Source organism: Oncorhynchus keta, chromosome 4, assembly GCF_023373465.1.
Source record: "Oncorhynchus keta strain PuntledgeMale-10-30-2019 chromosome 4, Oket_V2, whole genome shotgun sequence".
Taxonomy (NCBI): Eukaryota; Metazoa; Chordata; class Actinopteri; order Salmoniformes; family Salmonidae; genus Oncorhynchus; species Oncorhynchus keta.
The window spans coordinates 21,511,779-21,523,526 of NC_068424.1; the positions used below are offsets into that span (position 1 = coordinate 21,511,779).

At 41.6% G+C, this 11,748-nt stretch overlaps 1 protein-coding gene across 1 annotated transcript; it reads left to right on the plus strand.

Moving 5' to 3' along the window:
* Positions 1-10,637: 10,637 nt before the first annotated feature.
* LOC127929802 (uncharacterized) lies at positions 10,638-11,000 on the plus strand. The gene has a single exon (XM_052518234.1). The coding sequence runs from the start codon at positions 10,638-10,640 to the stop codon at positions 10,998-11,000; it is 363 nt and encodes a 120-aa protein (XP_052374194.1).
* Positions 11,001-11,748: the final 748 nt, after the last annotated feature.

Here is an 11,748-nt window from a genome sequence, read left to right on the forward strand (position 1 = left end):
GGCTTCTGAGAGGGGGAGTAAGCCAGAGTAAGCACAGTCAGTGGGAAAACCCGGATGTTTAAATACAAAGACAGGAACACAATCAAAGAGGCATGGGTAGGGAGGGAGTGCAGCAATGTTGGAGCTTTAACCAATGCTTTAATTTCAGTTAATATACTAGACAAGAAGTACGACTTAGAAAGGGAATTAAATTATACACATTGGTAAAGGTCAACAGGCAAAACAATAAAATAATAATATTAATATTGCTGATGCCCACATCTAAACACAAGCCTATTTTTGGCTTTAGAACAACAGTGCTTGGAAAGGAAACCCTGGGTCTTTTTTTCTGGAAAATGCTGTACACTTTTCGTTCTGCTATTAAGGTAAGTCTGCTTTCATGATATGGTTATTTACCTTAGAGATACAACATTCTGGAAAAAAGGTTAAATTGCTAACAATGCCAGATAATGATGTAGCCTATAATGTATGTTAGCATTTTAATTATATATAAAGCCATAGGCCTATAGCCATATATAAAGCCATAGGCCTATAGCCATATATAAAGCCATAGGCCTATAGCCATATATAAAGCCATAGGTCTATAGCCATATATAAATCCATAGGCCTATAGCCTAAAAAAAATCCATGCATATCTTGATTAGTCTGTAGTTGTAAGAAAGTAGATCAGCTTTATCGAAATCTGTCAGCCCTTCAAAAAAGTATTGCACACATTAAAGGGGTTTTATGTCATAACTTGAAAACACATGTTTTTGTTTATACACAGTGTACACATTGGAATTCATCCAAAGATAAATTGCATTCATTGTGAAATTGGTGTAGAAAAGCATTCCTGAACTAAGGAGAATATGTCGGCCAATCACCAACAGTGGATCTGCTTGGGAGCCTTCTCTTATACACTGAGTGAAACATGGCATTTTAGTTAAAGTTATGCAATGACTGCCTGTTATTATTTGTATAGTGCATCGCTCTCTCATGCTCTCTGTCTCTCCCTCTCTCTTGCCAATCTCTCTTTTTCTCTCATTTGTCCATGGCTATTCTCTCTCTCTCTCTCTCTCTCTCTCTCTCTCTCTCTCTCTCTCTCTCTGTCTCTCTGTGAAAAGTGAAACTATTGATCTAGATCCTTTCTTGCCAGGAGCTGAAGATTTGGAGAACATTAAAGCCTAACAATGAAATATCTCCTCTTGTCTGGAGCTTCAACGTGAAGCACAATGTTTCCCAAACTCGGTCTTGGGGACCCCAAGGGGTGCACCGTTAGTTTTTTTGCCCTAAAACCACACAGCTGATTCAAAGCTTGATGATTAATTTAATCCCTTGTCCCTTAACATATGGGCCTTGATAGATATTCTATCGCAGCCATTTTTTTTTATCTCAAAAAAACTTCAGTTTTGGACGTATCGGTAGATTTGCACTGAAGTCCCAGATTTAGTTCATTTCAATTCTACAACGAATTTAATAGATAGAGAGATGGATCATGAAATAGCACACTTTCAGTTTTAGACATATCCTTGAAAAAAATGATGTTTGGTGTCAAGAGTTAGTTGTATGAGATCAAACCAGTGGAAATTGCATTGGTGATATCAGTAGATGAGATATTCACATACACTGATTGACCGGCAGTAGTGTGTAAAATGCTCCCTCTTCACGTTTATGTACTTCATACATCCCTCCACCCTTAATGGTTGCCATGGGAACAGCAGAAAAGGTTAACATATCCTTACGACAGTGGTTGATCCTAGCGACACTTTTTGTTTAACCTGCCCGACAGATGGTTTTATAGCCAATGCATCCTTTGTGGTTAAACACTATCAGTTTACTCTTTCATGTTTGTATGAAACATTCATCTCACTTAATCAAATGGCATGGTGCACAAAAGCTAAGTTTGAAAAAACTCTGTAGCTTTTAGAAAAATACAAACTGTGTGATACTATCATCAGTCAACACATAGTCCTGATGACCTCCCTCATACAACCCATCCCGTACAATTGTAGTGTAATTACTCTGTTTGTTGTATGTCAGGTAGTGATGATGGACCACAAGGAAAGCGGAATAGCAACTGGCCATACATCAGGAACAATTGTATAGCAACCACTGCCAATATAGAACGGCCTGTTCAGTTTAGTGCCAGATTTCATAGAACAGTACTAATACAGTGCTTATCAGTTGACAGAAGGCCTGTGGTGGCAGTGGGCTCCTTGTCTTTTGCACTACACTACTTCATGCATTCCTATGTATGAGCCAGGCAACACGTCTTACAAGGCCTCCTGGACAATGTGGAGTGAGTTATGTCATTCTGAACATTGTATCAAATCTCAGAGCAGGCTTGTACAGTGGGGCAAAAAGGTATTTAGTCAGCCACCAATTGTGCAAGTTCTCCCACTTAAAAAGATGAGAGGCCTGTAATTTTCATCATAGTTACACTTAAACTATGACAGACAAAATGAGGGAAAAAAATCCAGAAAATCACATTGTAGGATTTTTAATGAATTTATTTGCAAATTATGGTGGAAAATAAGTATTTGGTCACCTACAACCAAGCAAGATTTCTGGCTCTCACAGACCAGTAACTTCTTCTTTAAGAGGCTCCTCTTGTCCTCCACTCGTTACCTGTATTAATGGCACCTGTTTGAACTTGTTATCAGTATAAAAGACACCTGTCCACAACCTCAAACATTCACACTCCAAACTCCACTATGGCCAAGACCAAAGAGCTGTCAAAGGACACCAGAAACAAAATTGTAGACCTGCACCAGGCTGGGAAGACTGAATCTGCAATAGGTAAGCAGCTTGGTTTGAAGAAATCAACTGTGGGAGCAATTATTAGGATATGGAAAACATATAAGACTACTGATAATCTCCCTCGATCTGGGGCAAGATCTCACCCTGTGGGGTCAAAATGATCACAAGAACGGTGAGCAAAAATCCCAGAACCACACGGGGGGACCTAGTGAATGACCTGCAGAGAGCTGGGACCAAAGTAACAAAGCCTACCATCAGTAACACACTATGCCGCCAGGGACTCAAATCCTGCAGTGCCAGACGTGTTCCCCTGCTTAAGCCAGTATATGTCCAGGCCCGTCTGAAGTTTGCTAGAGAGCATTTGGATGATCCAGAAGAAGATTGGGAGAATGTCATATGGTCAGATGAAACCAAAATATAACTTTTTGGTAAAAACTCAACTCGTCGTGTTTGGAGGACAAAGAATGCTGAGTTGCATCCAAAGAATACCATACCTACTGTGAAGCATGGGGGTGGAAACGTCATGCTTTGGGGCTGTTTTTCTGTAAAGGGACCAGGACGACTGATCTGTGTAAAGGAAAGGATGACTGGGGCCATGTATCGTGAGATTTTGAGTGAAAGGAAGTGGCTTCGTAAGAAGCATTTCAAGATCCTGGAGTGGCCTAGCCAGTCTCCAGATCTCAACCCCATAGAAAATCTTTGGAGGGAGTTGAAAGTCCGTGTTGCCCAGCAACAGCCCCAAAACATCACTGCTCTATAGGAGATCTGCATGGAGGAATGGGCCAAAATACCAACAACAGTGTGTGAAAACCTTGTGAAGACTTACAGAAAACGTTTGACCTCTGTCATTGCCAACAAAGTGTACATAACAAAGTATTGAGATAAACTTTTTTATTGACCAAATACTTATTTTCCACCATAATTTGCAAATAAATTCATAAAAAATCTTACAATGTGATTTTCTGGATTTTCTTCCCTCATTTTGTCTGTCATAGTTGAAGTGTACCTATGATGAAAATTACAGGCCTCTCTCATCTTTTTAAGTGGGAGAACTTGCACAATTGGTGGCTGACTAAATACTTGTTTGCCCCACTCTACATGCTACGCACAGGTAAACAATCTAGTCAGTCAGCAGTACACATCGCTGAAGGGCTTGTCAGACACACCAGTGAATGGCATGACAGTAGACTTTCTCCCTAACATAACTGTATGTAACTTGACATGTACAGGTTAACCACATGTCAACAGTAGCATACCATACAATGTGTCCTCAAGACCACATCAATACCATATGTCCTCAAAATGAGTGAGAGAGAAATGTAGTAATATTTTAATATTTGTATTCAGAATTGTACTTCCTGAGAGAGTCATTTTCACACACACAGCCTCAGGTGAATAACACATAGTTCTTCTGTAAGTACAGGACACACACTAATGATATGTATCAGCATACATTACACAGGAACACCAACACGGCACACAAACGCACAAACACACACACACACACACAGCCAAAAACACACACACAGGTGAATGGCGTGCTAGCAGTCCTTTCTGGTCAGAGTGTATCGATTTCATGGCGCCCTTGAGGGCACACCATGACTCAACAAGCAGGACAGGTATTCCATGATTCAGTCAAACCATACTGACATGCCGAGCTGGAGGAGGACGTACATGTTGGGCTCCCGAGTGGTGCAGTGGTCTAAGGCACTGCATCTCAGTGCTAGAGGCGTCACTACAGACCTTGGTTCAATTCCAGGCTGTATCACAAACAGCCGTGATTGGGAGTACCATAGGGCGGCGCACAATTGGCCCAGCATCGTCCGGGGTTGGCTGTCATTGTAAATAAGAACATGTTCTTTACTGACTTGCCTAGTTAAATAAAGGTTGCATTTTTTTTTAAACTAAAAATGTAACTGCCAACATAAAGGAAACACCAACATAAAGTGTCTTAATAGGGTGTTGGGCTATAGAAGTGTTTCCATTATTTTTGGCAGTTACCAGTATGTGGTTATCAATTATGACTACGACAGTTAGCCATGAGATTAGCGGACGGCTAGCTTTTAGATATGGAAACGGGTATACTCATGAGAGGCCAACGCGGCAGCGCTCTTTGAATGGCATGTGGTGTGTGATTGCGTTCTGTTGAAGGAGAGACAATATGATAGAAGTGATGTGAATCTCGGTGTCAACATGTTGTTTGTTTCCTCTTGGCGTTGCTTGTATCACATTACACACGCATTCACACACACACTACGGCACATTCAGTTAATGTACTGATACACGTTTAGTATATGCACGTAGGCACCAGCATTATTTCTCTGTGAGGCTGGAGGATTTGATGCACGGCCAGGGAACATCACATGATGGCCTTGCATAAGTGCCCCGTCATCAGAAGAGCCTAATATATACAGTATATGGCTGTGATCTTAGCAGGCGTATATCATGATGTAAGTCCTCTATGGTCACAATGTGTTCCTAATGTCCATCAATGATTAACGCTTCCCATTATGTTTCATAATGAGAGGTGATCATCATATAGAAGATGGAACTCTCGCCCACAGATCTATACGAATCCTTTACCCACATCAAAAATATGATATGTTTCCATACAAATATAACTCTTGTTTAAGATCTAGGCCATTCTGTCCACTATGTGTTGGAGTGATTGGTACATTTACATTTGCTGTGTGGTGATCTTGAGGGAAGCATCTCGTATGACTCACAGAGCTGGAACTGTGTCAATATTTGACGGAGTGGAGGAAATCATTTTCCAGCAAAACAATATCTCTGGCATACATGAAATCAATCATAAGCAATTAAATAGAGGTGAAACATATCCAGCTACTTAATAATGTCCAAAAGCTCTTATCTGTAGGCCTATGCACCATTGATGAGACAAATGTATTTTCTTCAGGAAAATCTGTGGGCGAACTGTGAAATGATCTACTCACTCTTTTTAAATTCAGGACATAATATTATTTTGACATTTTCGTGGTGCCAATAAGCCAAAATCTGGCAGCATGATTTACATTGCACACAGTTGAAAACAAGTTCAAAATAATATCACGCTGCCAGATTAAAATGGGGTTCATTGTATTTTTTAGCACAGATGTCTGCTCTTTTGCACCACAAAAATGTTGCCTACAGCGCACGCCACGTCCAGTTCTAAGGGCACAAGCACTGTTCAAGACACAAACTGTTCACGCCCCTCTTGTTGGTGGATACACAATAAGTTTAAAACTTATTTCCTGCAATTTACACATTTTGTGAAAGGTTGCCGATAACATTTAGCAGTTTTAAAGCAAATTGTCTTGCAATTGTATACATTTTGGCATGTCCAATGTGTATTCATGTGATATTTGAGTGACTCAAAAATTACAACTAAATCTATGGGCTAAAAAACGTAGCTTAAAAAACGTTAGCTGACATGGGCTAGTTGATCTGGACATTTCTGACAAGTTATGCAATGACTGACATGACAAGAGAAATTAACCAATTAAAAAATGTGACCCTGTGCATTCTATTATTACAACTTTTAAGAGTAAGTTGAAAGCCGGACTAAGTTCCTTACTCCGCCAACCCCTCACGCCCCACAGTTTGGGAACAACTGGCCTAGGGTATCGTGTTTTTGGAAAAGAGAAGGCATTCATTTAGTAGAAATGGGTTGGTGCTTGTAGTTTAGATGAGGTAACCTGAAGACAAACTAGCAAAATGATCTCAATGGTCAAGATGCACAGACAAAAACACAGTCAATTTAATTCCACTTAACTCATTCTACCATAGTGATATTTTTGGGCCATAAAAATGCATGAATTCACATCAATCATAATGAAATGGATAGCTGGTCTGAAGGGATCCACTATGCTACACCTGATTTACATAAATTCCCCTCAAACGAAAGGTCATGAATTTAAAAATCACACATGATTTATTTCACCATTTGTCAGTAGGTATGGGGCATTATGGAGATGAAGATAGAACAGCAATTATATGCAATAAATCTATAAATGTAAGTATCCATTCTGAAATGTACCGTAATAACCTTATGAATGATGGCCTCATGTGAACGCATATTTCTGCTGGTATAATTCTGTTTGTAAATGTTGCTCAATCTAATTTTGATATAATTTCATTTTGATATAAAATGATGATCAATCAAACAAAAAAATACAGTTGTTGATAGAGGAGGATTGTCGTATGTCATCATTATTAACAAAAACATTTAGTTGAAAACTATTCCCCTATTTGACAATTGATCATGTAAAGAAAGCCCAGAGCAGACATGCAATGGGTAAAGATGACAGCTGACAGAGAGCTGTGGTACTGGGGCTTGAAAACGTAGAGCCATTTCTTTCTGGCTGGGGAGTTTAGCAATAGAGAGTGAAAGGCACTGTGGGGTCAACCTCCTCATGAAAAATACTAAATGCTGCCCTGTGGCTACAATGACCAATTGCAGCATTCCTCCAGTGTGTGTGTGTGTGTGTGCGTGCACGTGTGTGTGTATTTGTAAATCAAATCAAATTGTATTGGTCACATACACGTATTTAGCAGATGTTATTGCGGGTGTAGATAAATGCTTGTGTTCCTAGCTTCAACAGTGCAGTAGTATCTAACAGTGCAGTAGTATATAAAAACGATTCACAACAATACACACAAATCTAAAAGTAAAATAATGGGATTAAGAAATATATAAATATTAGATTGAGCAATGTTGGAGTGGCATTGACTAAAATGCAGTAGAATAGAATACAGTATATACATATGAAATTAGTATAGCAGTATGTAAACATTATATAAGCATTATTAAAGTGACTAGTGTATGTACAGTTGAAATCGGAAGTTTGCATACACTTAGGTTGGATTCATTAAAACTCGTTTTTCAACCAATCCACACATTTCTTGTTAACAAACTATAGTTTTGGCAAGTCGATTGGGACATCTACTTTGTGCATGACACAAGTAATTTTTCCAACAATTGTTTACAGACAGATTATTTCACTTATAATTCACTGTATCACAATTCCAGCAGGTCAGAAGTTTAAATACACTAAATTGACTATGCCTTTCAACAGCTTGGAGAATTCCCGAAAATTATGTCATGGCTTTAGAAGCTTCTGATAGGCTAACTGACATCATTTGAGTCAATTGGAGGTGTACCTGTGGATGTATTTCAAGGCCAACCTTCAAACTCAGTGCCTCTTTGCTTGACATCATGGGAAAATCAAAAGAAATCAGTCAAGACCTCAGAAAAAATTGTGGACCTCCACAAGTCTGGTTCATCCTTGGGAGCAATTTCCAAATGCCTGAAGGTACCACGTTCATCTGTACAAACAATAGTACGCAAGTACTATACCGTCATACCGCTCAGGAAGGAGACACGTTCGTTCTGTCTCCTAGAGATGAACACACTTTGGTGCGAAAAGTGCAAATCAATCCCAGAACAACAGCAAAGGACCTTGTGAAGATGCTGGAGGAAACGGGTACAAAAGTATCTATATCGACATAACCTGAAAGGCCGCTCAGCAAGAAAGAAGCCACTGTTCCAAAACCTCCATAAAAAAGCCAGACACGGTTTGCAACTGCACATGGGGACAAAGACCGTACTTTTTGGAGAAATGTCCTCTGGTCTGATGAAACAAAAATAGAACTGTTTGGCCATAATGACCATTGTTATGTTTGGAGGAAAAAGGGGGAGGCTTACAACCCGAAGAACACCATCCCAACTGTGAAGCACAGGGGTAGCAGCATCATGTTGTGGGGGTGCTTTGCTGCAGGAGGGACTGGTGCACTTCACAAAATAGATGGCGTTATGAGGCAGGAAAATTACGTGGATATATTGAAGCAACATCTCAAGACATCAGTCAGGACGTTACAGCTTGGTTGCAAATGCGTCTTCCAAACGGACAATGACTCCAAGCATACTTCCAAAGTTGTGGCAAAATGGCTTAAGGACAACAAAGTCAAGGTATTGGAGTGGCCATCACAACGCCCTGACCTCAATCCTATAGAGAATTTGTGAGCAGAACTGAAAAAGCATGTGCGAGCAAGGAGGCCTACAAACATGACTCAGTTACACCAGCTCTGTCAGGAAGAATGGGCCAAAATTCGTCCAACTTATTGTGGGAAGCTTGTGGAAGGCTACCAGAAACGTTTGACCTAAGTTAAATAATTTGAAGGCAAGGCTACCAAATACTAATTGAGTGTATGTAAACTTCTGACCCACTGGGAATGTGATGAAAGAACTAACAGCTGAAATAAATCATTCTCTACTCTTATTCTGACATTTCACATTCTTAAAATAAAGTTATGATCCTAACTGACCCAAGAAAGGACATTTTTACTAGGATTACATGTCAGGAATTGTGTCCGTTAAAAGCGCAGAGAGCATCATGAAGAACAAGGAACACACCAGGCAGGTCCGAGATACTGTTGTGAAGAAGTTTAAAGCCGGATTTGGATACAAAAAGATTTCCCAAGCTTTAAACATCCCAAGGAGCACTGTGCAAGCGATAATATTGAAATGGAAGGAGTATCAGACCACTGCAAATCTACCAAGACCTGGCCGTCCCTCTAAACTTTCAGCTCATACAAGGAGAAGACTGATCAGAGATGCAGCCAAGAGGCCCATGATCACTCTGGATGAACTGCAGAGATCTACAGCTGAGGTGGGAGACTCTGTCCATAGGACAACAATACGTCGTATATTGCACAAATCTGGCCTTGGAAGAGTGGCAAGAAGAAAGCCATTTCTTAAAGATATCCATAAAAAGTGTTGTTTAAAGTTTGCCACAAGCCACCTGGGAGACACACCAAACATGTGGAAGAAGGTGCTCTGGTCAGATGAAACCAAAATTGAACTTTTTGGCAACAATGCAAAACGTTATGTTTGGCGTAAAAGCAACACAGCTCATCACCCTGAACACACCATCCCCACTGTCAAACATGGTGGTGGCAGCATCATGGTTTGTGCCTGCTTTTCTTCAGCAGGGACAGGGAAGATGGTTAAAATTGATGGGAAGATGTATGGAGCCAAATACAGGACCATTCTGGAAGAAAACCTGATGGAGTCTGCAAAAGACCTGAGACTGGGACGCAGATTTGTCTTCCAACAAGACAATGATCCAAAACATAAAGCAAAATCTACAATGGAATGGTTCAAAAATAAACATATCCAGGTGTTAGAATGGCCAAGTCAAAGTCCAGACCTGAATCCAATCGAGAATCTGTGGAAAGAACTGAAAACTGCTGTTCACAAATGCTCTCCATCCAACCTCACTGAGCTTGAGCTGTTTTGCAAGGAGGAATGGGGAAAAATTTCAGTCTCTCGATGTGCAAAACTGATAGAGACATACCCCAAGCGACTTACAGCTGTAATCGCAGCAAAAGGTGGCGCTACAAAGTATTAACTTAAGGGGGCTGAATAATTTTGCACGCCCAATTTTTCAATTTTTGATTTGTTAAAAAAGTTTGAAATATCCAATAAATGTCGTTCCACTTCATGATTGTGTCCCACTTGTTGTTGATTCTTCACAAAAAAATACAGTTTTATATCTTTATGCTTGAAGCCTGAAATGTGGCAAAAGGTCGCAAAGTTCAAGGGGGCCGAATACTTTCACAAGGCACTGTATGTGCTTGTTTGTGGCTGTGTGTGTCAGCAAGTCATCAGTGTATTTGCTTCTGTATTAACGTGTGTGATTGTGAGCATGTGGGAGGGCTTGTGTGTATGTGATTGTTTCTGCCTAGTTAAATAAAGGTAAAAAAAGGTCAAAGAAAAATATAAAAAAAGAAAAATTCTCTGGGGCCAACGTGCAGCGCCTCAACCACCGCCTGTAATAGCCAAACCTGATGCCCCTCATCCCCTGCTGCCCTGATTCCCCTCATCCTCTGCTGCCCTGATGCCCCCCATCCCCTGCTGCCCTGATTCCCCTCATCCTCTGATGCCCCCCATCCCCTGCTACCCTGAAGCCCCCTTCCCCTGCTGCCCCGATGCCCCCCATCCCCTGCTGCCCTGTTTCCCCTCATCCCCTGCTGCCCCGATGCCCCCTTCCCCTACTGCCCCGATGCCCCCTTCCCCTACTGCCCTGATGCCCCCATCCCCTACTGCCCTGATGCCCCCATCCCCTGCTGCCCTGATGCCCCCCATCCCCTGCTGCCCTGATGACCCCCATCGCCTGCTGCCCTGTTTCCCCTCATCCCCTGCTGCCCTGATTCCCCTCATCCCCTGCTGCCCTGATGCCCCCCATCCCCTGCTGCCCTGATTCCCCTCATCCCCTGCTGCCCTGATGCCCCCCATCCCCTGCTGCCCTGATTCCCCTCATCCCCTGCTGCCCTGATTCCCCTCATCCCCTGCTGCTGCCCTGATTCCCCTCATCCCCTGCTGCCCTGATTCCCCCCATCCCCTGCTGCCCTGATTCTCCTCATCCCCTGCTGCCCTGATGCCCCCCATCCCTTGCTGCCCTGATTCCCCTCATCCCCTGCTGCCCCGATGCACCTCATGCATTGCTGCCTCTACCACAAAATAATCAACAGCTTACCAATTTATAGAACCCCCATGGAAACAGCAAAACAAGTTGCTCAGGGGTTTCATGAATTATCATCAGCGCTTTGGTGTATAACACCCCCATTAACCATTGGAAAGAGAAAGAGAGAGGACTGAGTCTGTATGCTGTATTTATAGAACACAGCTATAAGCAAAATGTGATAAGCACATAGCATATAACAAGCGGACAAAACTGACGTCTTTTCCCACGTCACATGATGTATTTTTTTGATGTAGACCTATTTCCCAGACACCTTTCATTACCTGGTTAAGGTTTACATTTGAGTTTGTTTTGATTTTTACAGGGACAGTGCACATTAATCAACGTTTCAGTAAAAGTGACGGTTTTAGCCAGCCGGCAAATTTTCTACCGCAGTCCCTGGGCAGGTTATTAGGTCTGTTTTTTAATGACACAATTTCCTTATGGATACATACTGCACGTGTTAACAGGCATGCATTAGCAGCTG